This window comes from Convolutriloba macropyga, chromosome 5 (genome assembly GCF_964194025.1).
Source record: "Convolutriloba macropyga chromosome 5, txConMacr16.3, whole genome shotgun sequence".
In the NCBI taxonomy this organism is placed as follows: domain Eukaryota; kingdom Metazoa; phylum Xenacoelomorpha; order Acoela; family Convolutidae; genus Convolutriloba; species Convolutriloba macropyga.
The window spans coordinates 22087136-22106041 of NC_134472.1; the positions used below are offsets into that span (position 1 = coordinate 22087136).

The 18906-nt window shown below is 36.1% G+C and overlaps 1 protein-coding gene across 1 annotated transcript in view; it reads left to right on the forward strand.

Annotated features, from left to right (window-relative positions):
• The window catches only part of LOC142339230 (histone demethylase UTY-like), a 108791-nt gene that overhangs the window by 74192 nt on the left and 15693 nt on the right, over nt 1-18906 (forward strand). Inside the window, exon 21 of the mRNA XM_075389086.1 lies at nt 7067-7284. Coding sequence (XP_075245201.1) covers nt 7067-7284 — 218 coding nt within the window. The remainder of the gene's footprint in view (nt 1-7066; nt 7285-18906) is intronic.

Genomic DNA, 18906 nt, shown 5'->3' on the forward strand with positions numbered 1-18906 from the left:
CGCTTTACCTCATTTTGCCGCCTTTTCGACATTTTGCGTGAAATCTTTTTGACTTCTCTAGGCTAGTTTCTCTCTTCTCTCATTCTGCTAAAAGTGATTTCCAACATCAGTTGCTCAGCAAAGCAATTCAAAATGAACAGAGTCAGTATAAAAATTGAAGTCAGAAATAGAAACGGGATAAACCCATAAAGCCCAATTTTAGATGCCCGCTATTTGAACGTCGTTCCTATAAGTATTAGTTATCTCTCTGTAATACTTATTGTTATTGATAGCAGCCCCTGTAGCCTCTCTCTAAGAAACAGAAGTATGTTCAACTACGAAATGCCATCAAAATAAATCGGACTTAAAAAATGTTTTTGTACAAAAATCTTTTTTTTTCAATATCTTCTGTTATTTCAATCCCAATCATGCTTATTGGAATCAACGGCGGCTATTTTCCGGCAATCTGGCGGGTATGTTTTTAACAGCCGTCCTCATCTTCTCAGCCGGCTATTATAGCGCTCCTATTTTTTTACAATTCAAAGAGTTTGATTACAATTCAAAGAATTTGAATTGTATTGGGGGCGCTGTCTTTTTTTAAGATCTGTTCACACATTTTCATGATTTTTGAAGTCAAATTGGAATAGTGATTTTGGTCACGCCGAAACAGGAAATGAAGCGAAAAAGCGAGTGGTTTTGCGGCGTGAATTTTTTTCGCTCTAATTTTAAAGTAGAGTGAAAACGGTGTTTGAACAAAAATTCGGTTTCTCGGTAGTGGTTTTTTCACATGCGGCAATTTCACTCTGATTTTTACTGTTTTTTTCGATTTTTTGGATCGGATTTTTTTTCTAAATCGTTTTCCCAATCCATTCACAGCTCATTCTATGCCTAGTTTTTGGTTGAATTAATTTCTCGCTAGTGGTTTTTTTGTTCACATGCGGAATTTTGACATTGATTTTGTTTTTTTCTTATTTTTTATCTGATTTTTTTTTAAAAATGGTTTGCTCAATTCACTCATAGTCCATCCTAGGTCTAGTTTTTCTTTTTAGTAATTTTAAGGTAGAGTGAGAGAACGGCGTTTGAACAGAAATTTGATTTCTCGCTGGTGCTTTTTTGTTCACATGCGACAATTTCACTTTGATTTTGTTTTTAATAGCCGCCCTCATCTTCTCAGCCGGCTATTATAGCGCTCCTATTTTTTTTTACTTCGTCAAACTTTTTTCGCTTTACCATTTTGCCGCTTTTTCAGCATTTTGCGTGAAATTTTTTTGACTTCTCTAGGCTAGTTTCTCTCTTCTCTCATTCTGCTAAAAGTGAATTTGAACATCAGTTGCTCAGCAAAGCAATTCAAAATGAACAGAGTCAGAATAAACAATTGAAGTCAGAAATAGCAACGGGATAAACCCATAAAGCCCAATTTTAGATGCCCGCTATTTGAACGTCGTTTCTATTAGTCTTAGTTGCCATCTCTTATGCTTAATGGTATTGATAGTAGCCCCTGTAGCCTCTCTCTAAGAAACAGAAGTATGTTCAACTACGAAATGCCATGAACATAAATTGGACTTAAAAAATGTTTTTGTACAGAAATCTTTTTTGATATCTTCTATTCTTTCAATCCCAATCATGCTTATTGAAATCAACGGCGACTATTTTCCGGATATTTGCCGTGTTTGTTTCTTTCAGAAAGGGATAAAAAGGTAAAGTCTAGAGGGTATTAAGTTTCATTGGAGGCCCAAAGGGGGCTTTAGTAATCCTTCAAGCGCTTAGAGTGGTGCAGCTGCTTGAATGGCCTCAATTTAAGGTTAAAAGGTCAATTTTAGTAGTTTTTGAGCTATTTTTTGTGTAATTTTTGAATGTTTTTTTTTTTTCATTTTTCGAGTTTATTTTTCTGATTGGCCTTAAATTGACGTTTGTCAAGGTTGGTGAAGGTCTTTTTCTCGGGTCACTAATTGTAGCAATTTTTTTGATAAATTTTGCATTTTTTTCATGTGTTTTCTAAAATATGTCAGTTTTTGAGTTTTTTGATTAGTCTTAGGTTGAAGTTTTTAAAAGTTGATGAAGGTGTTTTGAGAGATTAATTTACCTTTTAATGACCATTTTTAGTCATTTAATGACCATTTTCCCCGAAATGTTTCGGGGAAAAGCTTCAAGAGTTTTAGTAATGAGTATTCTCTTTTGTTTCGCTTATTTGATTTTGTTTTTGAGATGATTTTGTCTGTGTTCTGGCTGGCATTGTTCAGTTGGTCTGCTGGTTGGGTAGAGTACTTCTAAGTTTTTATTCATTTTTTATGTATTTCAGGACTTGTCCTGCTATGGTTTTAATTTCGTCGGCTCCATTGATGATTCGTGTGACCATTGACTTTTTCAATTTCATTGACTTACTGCTTTGCAGTTAAATTTTGTGTACGTGACATCTTTTGTTCTATTTTTAGGTCAGTTGCGTGACTTCACTCCAAATTGACTTCTGAACGCAGTTAATGAACTTTAAATTTTACGAGCGTTTACTAGTAAAGATCAATAGTGTGCATCTAAGTAGTGCCAAACGTATATGCCCTAATTATTGAGTATTAGAGTCTTGAATTTTGTGATGTTGAATATTAATTTTGAAAAAGCTCTCAAGGCTTTTTCTTTATAGAGCGTATGTGTGGCATAAAAATGACAGTCCAAATCTAAACAAAAAAAGTCTTGTGGTCTATTAAAGGACTGGGGGTCTCTTATTTCTTTAGTTGTTTTAATTTCATGGGAGGCCACAAGCGTCTATTGCGGCTGTTTTCCGGCAATCTGACGGTTATGTTTTTCAGCTTTTACCGTAATTGCATGGTCGTTTTGAATTTCTGCAATTTTGAACTCTTTGACTCCTGTTCTCGAATATTCCACTCTTCAGTTTTGCGTGATGCAATTTACTCTGATTAATTTCTCTCGAACGAATTTTGAGGAAATTATTGTCGACGTGTCTTTTTTATTGCAAAATTTCAAAGTTTTTCTACGCTTGTGTTCTTCATTTTTAGTGATATCAATAGCTCTGACTCCGAAGTAAGGTTTGATGCAAAAAAGCTTTTGTAGCATACGAAATCACTACGGTATGGTAGCAGAGTAGTTAGTGCTTCTGTCCAGTACCCAGGAGATCAGGGGTAAATGAATCCCGCCCTTTGCAACCAGAAAAAGTATCTAGGCTACAGCCACTGAATTAAATTATCCGCCTGTCGTTCGAGAGCAATTTTATCCGACGTTAGTTGGTTTAGGTTTATTTGCTCTCAACTGAAGTTTGTCGCATTTATTTTTAGCCCTGTTGTCTTTTTGCGATTTTTCGCTTGACCGAATTTTTGTCTTGTCTTTTGACTTTGACTTCAAGACCGGATTAGCTGGTAACGATTGGAGGGTTTTCTTAGAGCCTTACCAGTCTCTAAGAATTCAATTCGAATCAGCAACATTGTTTTGAGGGGACAATTTTTTGGTGTGAAGGGCTTCTCTTAATTTTTAGAGCTCATAACCCCCCCCTCAATCCCACCGTCCCTAAGCCCCAGCTGGCTAGTACTAAAGGTGGCCCGACGTCAGTTAGTTTTTTATTTCTTGTGAATAGCCGCCGTCAGCCTGTCAAACGCCTATTATTTAGGCGCTCTCCTTTTTATGATTCAAAGAATTTGAGTTGTATTGGGGTGCTGTCGTTTAAGATCTGTTCACACGTTTTCATGATTTTTGAAGTGAAATTGGAGTGGTAATTTTGGTCACGCCGGAACAGGAAGCGGAGCGAAAATAGCGAGTGCTTTTGCGGCATAAAATTTTTTCACTCTAATATTAATGTAGTGAGAGAACGACGTTTGAACAGAAATTTGAATTCTCGCTGGTGCTTTTTTGTTCACATGCGACAATTTCACTTTGATTTTTACTTCTTATTAATAGCCGCCCTCATCTTCTCAGCCGGCTATTATAGCGCTCCTATTTTTTTTAATTCATCGATTTTTTTTCCGCTTTACCTCATTTTGCCGCCTTTTCGACATTTTGCGTGAAATCTTTTTGACTTCTCTAGGCTAGTTTCTCTCTTTCTCATTCTGCTAAAAGTGATTTTGAGCATCAGTTGCGCAGCAAAGCAATTCAAAATGAACAGAGTCGGTATAAAAAATTGAAGTCAGAATAGAAACGGGATAAACCCATAAATCCCAATTTTAGATGCCCGCTATTTGAACGTCGTTTCTATTAGTCTTAGTTGCCATCTCTTATGCTTATTGGTATTGATAGTAGCCCCTGTAGCCTCTCTCTAAGAAACAGAAGTATGTTCAACTACGAAATGCCATCAAAATAAATCGGACTTAAAAAATGTTTTTGTACAAAAATCTTTTTTTTTCGATATCTTCTATTCTTTCAATCCCAATCATGCTTATTGGAATCAACGGCGGCTATTTTCCAACAATCTGCTGGGTATGTTTTCAATTTTTTGGATAGGATTTTTTTATAAATGGTTTTCTCAATCAATTCGTAGTTCAATATAGACCTAGTTTTTTTGTTGGAAATGAATTTCCATTTCACGCTGGTGGTTTTTTTGTTCACATGCGGCATTTTGACATTGATTTTCAGTTTTTAGATTTTTTTCGGAATTAGTTTTCCCAATTCAGTCATAATTGGTTGAGGTCTAGTGTTTCTTTAGTCAATGAAAATTCTTTGAATTGTAGGTCAGGACTTATCTTGCTGTTTTTAATTCGCTTTACCTTTTGATCACGTTTTTCGTTTTGCATAAATCACCAATTTCACGCCTGACTTCTGAGTACGCACTCGCTGTTCCAACCGACTTAACTCACTCGATGAATGGATTTTAAATTCTTTCACGCATCGAATTATGCAATGCAGTGAATGCAGTCAAATTCGAAAGAGCAAAAGAGACGGGATAAACCGATAAAGCCCGGTCATTAAGTCCTTGAGAATTAGGCTATCATAGTTTTAGAATCTAACTAAAACTGCACGTCAAATTAAAAAGCTTTTAGACGCTAAAAACAGAAAAGAATTCAGTAAATTTGTCTTTTCTTTTTAATAGCCGAGAAGCGATAGCCGAGGCTATTATTGGCCTTCTCTTGTTTTTTTTTCAATTCAAAGAATTTGAATGGTATTGGTGCGCTGACCCTTTTTTAAGATCTGTTCTCGCTTTTTTTGGCTTTTTCACGTCAATGAGAAGTCGAAGTAGTGGTGATTTTGTTCTCACTGAAATAGTAAAGGGAGCGAAAAGGTGAGTAGGTTTGAGGGGTGACTTTTTTCAAAATATCTTCAAAGTGCATTGAGAAATTGGTATTTGAACAATTCGGAGGTTTTGATGGATTTTGTTCAGGTGCGTCAATTTGAGTACCGTTTTCAGTGTTTCCTCTACTTCAGTGCTTCTAACTACATACGGTAGATATGTGTTCTAATTGTGCCTATTTGCCTTTGCTTAAATTCATTAATGGTCAGCTTAAACTTTTTATGACTTTGCCTTATTTGTTGTCTTGAAGTATCAGTGATTTTTTTTAGCCCTTTTTAAAAAATTATCTGTTGTCTTATCACATAGTATCACTAATGACAGGTCGGTTTGGTTGCTACTGAGGCATGGAAGAAGCTAAATAGTTGCTCGATTTAATAGCTAGTGGTTTTCATGACTTTGACACTACTTTTTCTCAAAAATTTTGAGTGATTTTTTGAATTCTGCAAGATTTTATTGTACTTTTTGATGTCTTATCATTTAATGTCATTGAGGACAGGTCTCTAATGCTGCTATTAGGTGCTAAGTTTATCGATTTATTTGTTTTTGTCCAAAGCTAGTGCTTTCTATGACTTTGACACTAATTGTTTTCAATAATAATTTTTCAATTTTTTGAGTTTTGCGAGTTTTCGTTATCAACTTTGTCATCTTTACTCTTAGTCTCACTCTTGACAGGTCTCATTGGTTGCTAAAATTGCTTCAATTGAAGCAAGTCATTCCAGTTCTTATCTATTGCTATTTGTGAGTTATACGCTTGTTCATTTTTTAAAAAATAAATTTGGTGATTTTTTTTGTTTTGCTTGTATTTGTTGTACTTATTGCCGTCTCATTGATGACAGGTCTCAACGGTGACCATTGAGGAGTCAGTTATTTGATCTTATTGTTTCATTCAGTAGCTGTTGCATTCTGTGACTTTTATATTAAGTTTTTTCAAGAAATTTTCAGCGAGTTTCATTGCGATTTTTGCTTCTTTTGTATCAAATATTATGTAGTGCCAATGAGAAACAGACAAATATAGTTGGCAGTTTGAGATCATAGTAGTTGTTTTTTTTATGTTGATCCTGTCCTTTCAAAAAAGAAAGGTTGAATTTTTAGTGTTACTTGTTTTTGTTGTTCTTGTGTTGTTTTATTGCTTAGTCTCATTACTAACAGTTCTCATTTGCCTTTTAAGGCGGAGAAAATGATTGTCAGGTCATAAATAACCCAATTCTTTAATGGTATTTCAGGACTTGTCCTGCTATGTTTTTTTATTTTGTCAAGATTTTTGTTACGACCATACGACGTGAAAATTGCTTCAAATCTACTTTTCGTTCATCGTTCATGCAATTTCAACTGAATTGCGTGTGACGTCATTTTTCACGCTTAGTGGAGCGAGTTTTTTTGTTCATTCGAGTGAAAAAAGTTTTTGGTCATACGTGACTTACTCACTCTCAGAAGTGACTTCCTGACTCTAAAATTGACTTTTCTTTACTATAGTTCAAAGAGGTTAAAATGGGTACGCGTTACTCTAATTGAAGAGCATTTGAGGGCATCTATTTGAAGTAGCATCAATTTAAACATATTCTTAATCAAAATATAACATAAAAAGGCTAAGAAAGGGTTTGTTTGAGTATGTTACTTTTTTTTTACCTTTTTGAGACAGCAGGTCTACGAAGCTATTGCGGTTATCTTCTGGCTATCTGCCAGCGATGTTTTTCTTTTTCTGTTTCAGTCCCGATGTGCATCAAGGGCGTCAACGGGGGTATTTTTCGACAATCTGCCGGCTATGTTTAATTAGTCAATCTTTATTCGTTGTTGTAGTTTATCGTGATTAGCATCCAGCATGGATGCATTAAGTTGCTATCTAATTATTGTTCGATATTTCAGGAATGAACAGCTCAGCTTTATCGCATAATCAGGACCACCTCAGCAACACAGCCGGCATATCTGTAGGAGGTGCGATGGGCACCGCAGGCGGAAAGCCACAAGTATTCGTCTACTGCAGAAGCTGTGCTCTGAGGATATCCTCAAATTTGCTACATTTCGTCATTCTACAGGAATACAAGATCGAGGATCTCACCCTTATACTAAATCATTTCAAACTGGTAACAATTCCGTTTTTTAAGTATACTATACTACTCTCCAACAAAGTATGAAGTAATTATTGTAAACGTGTGTGTGTGTGTGTCATACAAAATTTTTGCTTGACCGTTTTCCTCTATAACATTATTAATAACCGCCCTCGGGGAGCTGTCTTTTTACGACTCGAAGAGGAGTATCGGTGGAGCGTCTTTTTAAGACTCAAAGAGTCTGTATGGCTTCTTGGTTTTTCTTGATACGAGCGAGCAAGAAAACCGGAAGTTTAAGTGAACAAATTCGAAGAGCGGAGAAAAGAGAGAGTGGTTCTTTTGTTCATGTCTTCAAACCGGGCGAAAAATGTAGGTAAAAATAATGTAGGAAAAAATTTTCGCTAAACGAGCAATTTGTTTTTGTTCACGTGCGGCTTTTTCAAGCTGCTTTTTTTAACAGCCGCAAAGCGATGGCGGGTATTTTTCAGAAGTGATGACAGCAGGTTTTCAGTAAAGCAATTCAAAATGAACAAAATCAGTATCAAAAACGACATCAGAAATAAAAACGGGAAAAACTCGTAAAGACCTTATTTAGATGCCCGTTACTCGGACTTTGTTCTTAATTACCACCCCTAAGTTATTATCTTCAGTTTGTTTTGATAGTTTTTCAAGGGTTTGTGGTAATTGCAGGCAGTTTCAATCTAATTTGACAGTTTTTCAGCTAATTCTCCAGTTTTCAGCTAATTCCCGGTTAGTTCGAGTCACAATGTGTTCCGCTTTAACTTAGTTCACTTTTTTCAAAATTTTGTGTAAAATTTTTTTTACCTCTCTGGGCTAGTTTCATTCTTCTCTCACTCTGTTAAAATGTTTTTTTACGCAGCTAAACAGCAGTAGCTCAGAAAAGGAATCTAGAATCGGCAGATTCAGTATCGGAAAACGAAACCAAAAATGGAAAGGAGTTAGACCATAAAACTCTTTTAGATGCCCTCTGCGTGAAATTTGTTCTTATAAGTCTTAGTTATCATCTCTAAGGCCTATTGTTATTGGTACTATCGCCTATGCATCCTCTCTCTCTCTCTCTCTCTCTCTCTCTCTCTCTCTCTCTGTATCTTTAAAGGAATCAATGGAGGCAATTTTCCGACAATCTGCATGCAGTTTTAGTGAACAGAAAATTGAGTATATTAGGCAATATGTTATCAAAAACTCTTATTGGAGTCGCAACGCGTGAAAAATTGACAAAATTTTGTTTTCACATTTTTTATAGCTGCGAAGCTGTTAGCTGAGCGTAGCTATATTGCGGTGCTCTTGGTTTTTTTTGTTTCGTCGTCTGACGCTCTTTTTTCGTTTTACATTTGTTCACACAGCAAAGGTGAAGTCAAATTTTCTGAATTACTTCTTCCTCTCACTAACGGCATTTGCGCGCGTGACGTCATTTCTCACTCGCTTTAGCAAAAGTTTTTAGGTTATTTGCGTGATTAGATTTTGATCATACGTGACTTACCTCACTCAATAAAATGACTTTTGCACTTTAAAACTTGAGTTTAATTTGAATTTGTTTAAGGTCAAAGGAACTCAAATGTGCAGTAAAGGTCCCTAATAAGAGGCTTCTGTGGAATGAATTTTAACAAGCTTTATTAATTCATCGCTGAATGTTTTTTACCTAGTTTTTTGAGCGGCGTCGATTTTTTTTCAATTTAGATCTGTATCTGTTTCTATCTATTATATGGCACGCAGGTCTATTCTTTCGCAGCAATTCCGACAATCTGCCGGCTATGTTGTTTTTTTCCCAATTTGTTTTTTTATTTATTTAAGTAAATAATCTTACCAGTTTTGTTATTGGTGGGCTAGTGTTTACTTCCAATTTTGCTTCGAGTCGATTCCGGAGTCCACTGGCTATTGTTTTGTAAAACTTTCAACGTTTTTATGATTTTTGAAATCAATTTGAATCGATGATTTCGGTCACGCCAAAACCGAAAGTAAAGCGAAAACACGAGTTGTTTTGTTGCGTAAAATTTTGCTCTAATTTGTAAGTGGAGTGAGAAAAAGGTGTTTGAACAAAAATTCGCTTTCTCGCTAGTGGTTCTTTTCACATGCGTTATTTTTACCTTGAGTTTTACTGTTTTTTTTTATTTTTCATCTGATTTTTTCAATGATTTTCGTATTCCATTAGTCCATTCTATGTCTTGTTTTTTCAGTTAACAAAAATTCTTGTGTCAGGACTTATCCTTCTATGTTTTTTGAATGCGTCGAACAAAAATTTGGTTGTGTTTACCTTATTTCACTTCTTGTTCAACTTTTTGCTTGATTTTTTTCTCTTTGCTAGGCTAGTTTCCTTCTTCGCTTATTCTGCTAAAATTGCTTTTAAGCAGCAGTTAATGAGCAATGCAATCTAAAATTAACAGAATTAGTATCAAAAAGCAATCATATTTAGAAGCGGAATAAACAATTTTAGATGCCAGCAACTTGTTTGTTCTTGTAAGTCTTATATACCACCTCTAGTTTCAATACCAATTAACATTAGAGGTAGTATATAACACTTATCTATATAGTAATTCAACGTCGACAGGGAGCCATTGAACACCATTTTTAAGCGCCTATATTAACATGTTTTAACGTCCAGTAAACATGGTTTTCTTAGAAAACGACTGGCAACATTCGGGTTTGAACCTTGATCTAGGGGGTTGAGGAGCGGAAGCGCAATGAGTTGAGCTAAGGAGCAGGTGAGGTGCGCAGTTTTTTTTGGATTTTTGGTCCATACGTCGAGTCCGTTTCTCCGATCTCTAATTCCCTCCTTCTTTCACTTTTCCGCGCTCCATGTCGCTCCTCCTGGCACTATTTCTAAAATGCTATTGAACGAAGCACAATTTTTAGTTGACCATTTTTACTCTTTTGTTCCCGAACATTCGTGCGGTATTACAGCAGCTGCTTTATGGTTTCCTGTAACTGCAAACACGAGAAATTCCACTTTTTAATTGCTCTCGAATGGGTCTTTTTTGTGCAGAATTTTTGCTTGACCGTTTTGTTCTAGCTCGATGAAAACATTCTTCCGATTTGACTTCTCGAATTTTTCTTCATATTTGACTTGAGTTGCATTTGAATGGTGTTTGCGTTGAATTGTGCGTGCCTTGAGAAAATAAATCTGTTGCGCGAAGAAAGAGATTGTAAGCGAGAAGCTTGCAAAGCCCGGTTAACTTAGTGGATAATATGCAAGACTGCCAACTGCAATGTCGAGGGTTCGAACCCCCCTCGCGAAGTTTTTGCAACCAAAAGAATATATTGCACCTACACCCCTCCTGATTTAGTTAACAATGCCTGTCGTTTGGGACCAATTGAGTCGGGTTCGCTAGGCTTATGGTTTGAAAATTTAATTAACCTGCCGAGATCAAATGCTGTGCAGAGCAATCGCATCTTATTCCCCATCCTTTCGTCGCTCTTCCTCTCTCTTTCATTCTTTCTTTCTCTGATTCTCTTCAACTGTCGCTTTCTGTTTTTTGTATAGGTTTGCTTTCTGCGTTTTTCTTTATTTGCTCTGTCGTTGTCTGTTCTCTTACCTTTCTCGCTTTTTATTTCAATGTCTAACTTTTTGTTTTTTTCTGCCTGTGTTTTCCCTCTGATTTCTTCTTCTTTCCCTTCCCTCTTTCCTTTCTTTTTTCTTTGATCCGCTGATCGTTCGCTCATTCTGTCACTATCTTTCGTACTTTTTCGTTCTTTCTTTCTTCCTTTCTTTCTTTTTTAGTTCTCTCTTTATTGCTTTCTTTCCATGTCTTTGTCATTTTCCCTGCTCCCTCTTTCTCGCCTTCTTTTTCAATAGCTATCTCTTTTTCTTACCTTCTCCTTCTTCCCTCCTCTTATCTCTCCCTCATACACCATTCATTTCACTTTCTCTTCTATCGTTTCTTCTTTATCGATTTTTACTCGTTTCTTTAGCCTCTTCTTTTTTTAGTCGGTTTTGCTCTATCTCTTTTCTCTACTATCTTTTCTACTTTCGCTCTCCTTGCCTGACTGGTTTGTTTTTGCTCATTCTCTCTCTCTCTCTCTCTCTCTCTCTCTCTCTCTTTCCTTTCTACGCTCTTCTTTTCTCTTTACGACGATCTTCGTCTGTTTTTCGTCCTTTGAACTTTGTTCTCTCTTTTTTTCCCTTCTTTAATTTCCCTCCGTTTGTTCTTTCATTTGTTCTTTCTTCCTATCTCTAATCTGTTATATCTTTTTATATATACACACTTTCTTTCTGTGTGTGTGTGGGGGGGGGTGTGCGTGTGTTTGTGTGTGCGTGCGGGCGTCTTTGCTCGTCTCTATCATACTTTTGTCTTCGGCAGCACTCATTTTTTTGCCTCCGCTCCCTCTCTCTCACCTGCTACGTGTCCTCTCGTAGTTTATCATTCTCTCACACAGACGTTTTCTCTCGCCTTCACTCTTCGTTACTCGCGGTTTTTACGTTGTTTTTTGTCTCCTTTTTTCGCTAATTTTTTTTTCTCATATCGTTTCTTTTTTAATAGCCGCCCTCATCTTCTCAGCCGGCTATTATTGCGCTCGTATTTTTTTACAATTCAAAGAATTTGAATTGTATTGGGGCGCTGTCTTTTTTTTTAAGATCTGTTCACACATTTTCATGATTTTTGAAGTCAAATTGGAGTAGTGATTTTGGTAACGCCGAAACAGGAAGTGGAGCGAAAAGCGACTGGTGCTGCGGCGTGAAATTTTTTCGCTCTAAATTTAAAGTAGAGAGAAAACGGTGTTTGAACAAAAAATTCGCTTTCTCGCTAGTGGTTTTTTGTTCACATGCGGCAATTTCACTTTGATTTTTACTCTTTTTTCGATTTTTTGGATCGGATTTTTTTCTAAAGGGTTTTTCCAATCCATTCATAGTCCGTTCTAGGTCTAGTTTTCTGTTTAGTCAATGAAAATTCTTTGAATTTTGCGTCAGGACTTGTCCTGCTATGTTTTTTTACTTCGTCAAACTTTTTTTCGCTTTACCATTTTGCCGCTTTTTCGACATTTTGCGTGAAATCTTTTTGACTTCTCTAGGCTAGTTTCTCTCTTCTCTCATTCTGCTAAAAGTGAATTTGAACATCAGTTGCTAAGCAAAGCAATTCAAAATGAACAGAGTCGGTATAAAAAATTGAAGTCAGAATAGAAACGGGATAAACCCATAAAGCCCAATTTTAGATGCCGGCTATTTGAACGTCGTTCCTATAAGTCTTAGTTACCACCTCTAATGCTTATTGGTGTTGATCGTAGCCCCTGTAGCCTCTCTCTAAGAAAGAGAAGTATGTTCAACTACGAAATACCATCAAAATAAATCGGACTTAAAAAATATTTTTGTACAAAAGTCTTTTTTTTTCAATATATTCTATTCGTTCAATCCCAATCATGCTTATTGGAATCAACGGTGGCTATTTTCCGGCAATCTGCCGGGTATGTTTTATCATCTTCTTGTTCCCTCTTCTTTCTCTCCCTCTTTTTCTTATACAATTTTTCTCTTGTCTTCTTTATTTCACTTTTTCTCGCGTTCTTGTGTTCTCAATAACTTTGTTTACTGTGGTTTCGTCTTTGTGCTCTATCTCTTTTTATGATCTGTTCTTCTTTTGCTTTCCTTACCTCTCTGATTTGTTTTTGCTCATTCTCTTTCTCCCGTTCTTTTCTTTGCTATTCTGTTCCTGCGATGTGTGCATTTGTCTAGCTTTGTTCTCTCTCCTTTTTGTCTATTTAGAAATCATTTTGCTAGCTTTCTCTCTCTCTCTCTCTCCCTCTCTTTGTTCTTCTCTTTTTTGTTTTTGCTGTCTCTGTTCCTCTTTTTGTCTCATGAATTTAATGCGCTGGTCTTATCTTATTTTCTTAGTCTTTCGCTCTATCTATATTTGCATCGATCCCTTTATGCTTTTATCCCTCTATATTTGCTTTCTCTCTGCGCGTCTGTGTGTGTTCTTATGTGTACCTCTCTCTCTATGTCTCTGTGTGTCTGTCTGTCTGTCTGTCTGTCTGTCTGTCTGTCTGTCTGTCTGTCTGTCTGTCTGTCTGTCTGTCTGTCTGTCTCTCTCTCTCTCTCTCTCTCTCTCTCTCTCTCTCTCTGTTTTTTTTGCTTTTTTAGTCATTTTTCTATCTTTTCCTCTACTCACTACAATTTTCTCTACAATTTTTTCAGTCTATCTTCTCTCTCCCTTCATTTCTAACTTTTTATCCGTTTTTATACTTTTACCGTCTTTTTCCTCTTTCTCGCATGTTCTCTTTCCTTTATTCAGTTTTTCTGCCGCCTCTCTTTTTTCCTATCACTCATTCACTCTCTCTCTCTCTCTCTCTCTCTCTCTCTCCCTCCCTCCCTCCCTCCCCCACAAGTTTTGTTTTTATGCTCTTGATCTGGCCTCTCCGTGTCTTTTCCTCCGTCCCTCTTTTGATTTTTTTACTGTTCCCTCTCTCGGTTCATTTGTCTCACACATTTTTTTCTCTGTCCTCCTTTGCTCTCGTCTCTATTTCTTTTGAATATTCCCTTTTTCTTTTATCTATCTCAACGTCTTACTTTCTATTCTTTTTCTGTTCCATCTACCGTAGTTTTATCACTAAGTTGATTTCTCGCAATGATTCTGTAATTTCTCTTGATTAATAGCCGCCCTCATCTTCTCAGCCGACTAATATTGCGCTCGTATTTTTTTTACTTCGTCAATCTTTTTTTCGCTTTACCATTTTGCCGCTTTTTCGACATTTTGCGTGAAATCTTTTTGACTTCTCTAGGCTTGTTTCTCTCTTCTCTCATTCTGCTAAAAGTTAATTTGAAGATCAGTTGCTAAGCAAAGCATTTAAAAATGAGCAGAGTCGGTATAAAAAATTGAAGTCAGAAATAGAAACGGGATAAACCCATAAAGCCCAATTTTAGATGCCCGCTATTTCATCGTCGTTCCTATAAGTCTTAATTACCACCTCTAATGCTTATTGGTGTTGATAGTAGCCCCTGTAGCCTCTCTCTAAGAAACAGAAGTATGTTCAACTACGAAATGCCATCAAAATAAATCGGACTTAAAAAATATTTTTGTACAAAAATCTTTTTTTTTTCAATATATTCTATTCGTTCAATCCCAATTATGCTTATTGGAATCAACGGCGGCTATTTTCCGGCAATCTGCCGGGTATGTTTCCTCGTTCACCTCTGTCAATGAGTTCTTTTCTGTCGTGATCTCGCACTCTTATTTATTTGCCTGCGATTGCCATAGTTGGGCGGAGCTATTGGCCTTTACTTGGTTTTCCTTTCTTTCGTCATCAATATTTTTGTTACGATTATGACACCAATTTCTTTTCAAATCTTCTTTTTGCCTTTTGTCCCTTCAATTTCGTACTAAATTCCCTGAGTGTTTTCCATTTTTAATAGAGCTAGTTTTTTATATGCTTGATTAAGTCTTTCATCCAAGGTGACTTACTCGCAAATCAATTTTTGTCACTCTAATTTTATGTCAACGGAGTAAAGTTTGCTCCAATCAAAATTTATTTTTAGGGCAGCTAATAAAAAGAACACAAGTCAGGTTTCTTTTTTGATTAGCAATTCGAAAAATCAGCGTATGGTAAGAAACAAATTTTTGCCTTTGAGCTTTTTCATTTCCTTCGTGAGACTAAAGGTCTGCCAAGCTTTTTTTTAGCTCGTTTGGCCAACTGTCAGCTGTTTCTTTCTTTGTTTAGCTTTCTTTCGATCTTTTTCGTACCTTTTTCTGGTTCTTTCCGTTTGTTTTTTTTGGATCATTTCTTCTGGTTTCTTCATTTTTTTCTCCTATGGAACTTTTTTTGAAGCTATGGGAAATCATTGTGAAGAGCTCATATCATATTGCTTCACAGTTAGTTTTACCGCAATATCGCAAAACTGATTTTCTGTGCGCCCTAGTAGTTTGCTAAATGGCTATATTGTCAAAAAATTTGATGTAATACAAGGGTTTCGAGTTTTTGCCACCTGTTGATGATTGCAAATGCTTTATGATAGAAGGAGGGTTTGTGTTTTCACATCGTTTCACACTGTCAGCTCAACTTATTTTTTGCTCTAGAGCAGTATGCAATTTCTTATGAATTGTTTTCATGGAATATATGTGATGAAGGGGTTTTCATTATTGCTTACTGACCTGCTAGAAAGAACAAACAAGTTGCGGGCATCTGAAATTGGGCTTTAGGGTTAGGTTGGGTAGGTTTTTTAGATTTAAATTCTCGAGTGACTTTTCACGCTTGACTTTTTTGATTTTGAGTGATTTGTAATGCGCGACTTCAGATATTAAATCTGTTGCTAATATATATTGGTAGCACCAATATAAATTGGTTATTGTCACCGACTGCCGTCCGAGGTGTCGCTGATTCGAACACCTCCCCAGTCAAGTTTTCCACTATTAAAGTTTATTTGGCCTTATATGCCCCTTATAAATTGGTTGCCTCGTCAGTCATTCAAGAGCAATTCTTACGACTTATGGTTTATGGTTGGTTTATGGTTTTAATATCAGCTAAGCGATAGCTGGGACTATTATTGGCCTTCTGTTGGTTTTATAATCCAAAGGTTTTGGATTTAACTTGTGCCCTGTATCTCTGTAGAAGGTCTGCTTATACATATTAATAGCTCTCAAACGAAGTTTGTAGCAATTAAATTAGTCCTGTCGGTCTTTTTTATGCGATTTTTCGCTTGACCGATTTTTCGTCTGACGCTTTTTGACTTTCCTCCTCAAAAACAGGATAAACAGGTAGCGCCCAGTGGGCATTAAGTGCTCTTATAGCATTTCAGCTCTGTTTCAGCTCAAACTGTTGTGGAGACTTATACTTATGGTGTGAAGGGCTTTTCTTAGAGGTTGAAGACACCCCAAATGTTACCCCCCTATTGCCCCCATCCCCCCGCGCTGTTGCCCCCCCCCCCACCCCAGTGTCGCCCCCCCCCCCCAATCAGCCCCCGGTGCACCCCCGTCCTTCCCGTGGCTAGCTACTGACGAACAACCGCATGCTAAAAACGCAAATTTATACTTTTTGCAATTTTTTTCATGCTTTTTGAAAATGTTTGACATTTGTTGTTTTTTAGCAGCCCTAGGTGTCAAGGAACCTCCTCTAGGGTTTGGTAATAGGTTACTGCATTGTTTCTAGTGGTAATGGAATGGTTTCAATATTTTAACATGACGAATTTTGTCAATATTTTTGACAAAAGGTGCAATTTTTTCGACATTTTTTTCCTTATTCAGGTCTTTCCAGACCCATGGAGTTTGATATTAAGTTTCTGAAAATTTTTTAATGGCAGTGGAATAGTTTTTCAACTTTTTAATGGGACAAATTGTAGCATTTTTTTAAATAAAACTTGCTTTTTTCAAGTTTTTTTTGAATTTTTTTGTCGTTTTTTATTTTTTTTTGCCTTAGAGCCGAAGAACTTCCTCTAGGGTTTGAAAATAGGTTACTGCAGAATTTCTAGATTAAATGGAATGTCTTGCAAGATTTTAACATCACGAATTTAAGCATATTTTTGATATTTTTTGCCATTTTTCCAATTTTTTGACATTTAGTCATTATTCAGATTTTTTGAGCCTCAGGGGTCAAAAAGCCTCCATTAGGGTTTGATAATAAGTTACTGGAAAATTTTTTTTGGTCATGGTTTAATTTTCAACTTTTTAATTTTAGCATTTTTTTTATAGAACTTGCAATTTTTTTTGAAATTTTTGTCATTTTTTAGGTTTCTCTAGCCTCAAGGGCCACGGAATTTCCTTTAGGGTTTGACAATAGGTTGCTGCATAGTTTATAGATGCAAGAAATGGACTGTTCATCAAGATTTTAATATCACGAATTTGAGCAATTTTTCATGTTTTTGAATTTCTCTCGTTAACAGATGCCATGGGACCTCCTCCAAGGTTTGATAATAAGCTTCTGCATAGTATCTAGAGTTAATGGGATGATGATCAACATTTTTTAATACTCCAGTTTTAGTAATATTTGGATAAAATTTAATTTTTTCAAATTTTTGGAAACTTTTTTTTTCCAAGTGTATCAATATTTATGAGCCTGTGAAACTATTTTAGGCTTGAAACAGGGATACCGGATAGTCTCTTGAGACAATGAAATGACTCTTAAGATATCATTATTTTGTGTTCTGACAAGATTTTGTTAAAATTTGAAAATTTCAATAGTTTGTCCTTCTCTGAGTTTAACGACCATTACTGGCCAGCGAAACTTTTCAAGTCTCAGAGATGGGTTTCTTGACAGAACTTTCGAGACAGAAAATGGTTTTAAACTTTTTTATTGAGAAAATGAAAACTTTTTTGATTTTGCCTTTTTCAGTTTTTTTCTATGTGATTTATTTATTAACAAGATTAGAAAACTAGCAGTTGCATTGTCGAATCCAATTATGGAATATATTCCTGTCTGTTTCTCTCTCTTTCGGTTAGGTTTTCCTTCCTTCTCTTTCTCGTTCACGTTTTATCTCTCTCTATTTCTCTCTCTCTCTCTCTCTCTCTCTCTCTGTTGATGCCGCACTTCAGCTGCTCTTATGCGACGTAATGTCATCATCTCTGATCCTCATTATCAATGAGTTATAGTTGAAATGTTTTTCATCATAAATGATCTAACGGGCACTTTTTAGGAAACTAATGTTAATTGCTCTCAAAAAGCAATTTGAAGCAAATATATTAATCTTGTTTGTCTTATGCAATTTTTCTCTTGGCCGATTTTTTGTCTGACCCATTTGACTTTCGTCTTCAGAAACGGGATAAAGAGGTAGCGCCCTGAGGTCACTAAACCGTGGCTAGCTGTTGACGAAGCCAACTGCTCGCCGGTCGTTTGAGAGCAATTCGCCCGACGTTAGTCGGTTATGTTTTCGTTATGTTGATGTCACTCACAGAAGTAAATTTAGAGTGGTGATTTTAGTCAAGCTGTAGCAGTAGAGGGAGAGAAAAATCGAGTAAGTTTGAAGATTTTTTCAAGCTGCTTTTGAATTGGAGGGCGAATTTTGTGTGAAAATTTTTCGTTTTTGAGAGCGAGTTTTTTTCACGTGCCGTAATTTCGCTACTTTTTTTTCCCTTACCTGCCACTGAAATGTAACAGGTGTCATAATTGGGTCTAGTTGCCATTTCTTAAATCTTTTAACGGGCAGCAAATGCTTCCTATTTTTTTGACACTTTTTGGTCATATAATAGTGACATTTTCTATTTTGTAACTATTTGGTGATGTTTTTGTATTATTGCATAATCTCATTAATGACAAGCCTCACCTAATGAGGTATTGGTGGATCTACTGAATTGTTTCATTTTATAGCTGATATTTTGTATGACATTGACAGGTATAGTTTTCAAAAATTATAGATGAGTTTCTGTGTTTTGCTGTCGTAATGAGTGTTCTCAATATTGGCAGGTCATATTGGCTATCTACTGAGGTATTAGTAAGTTTTATTGGCTCCAGTTGATATCTGTTGATGTTTATGACTTTGAGTCCGTGTTGTTATGAAATATTAATTTGACTTGCCCGTATATCTGTTTTTGATGCCTTTCACTTAATTTTGATGCCTTACACTCGCAAGATTTTAACATCACGAGTTTAAGCATATTTTTGATATTTTTTGCCATTTTTTCAATTTTTTGACATTTAGTCATTATTCAATTTTTTGTTTTTCCCTTATCTGCCACTGAAATGTAACAGGTGTCATAATTGGGTCTAGTTGCCATTTCTTAAATCTTT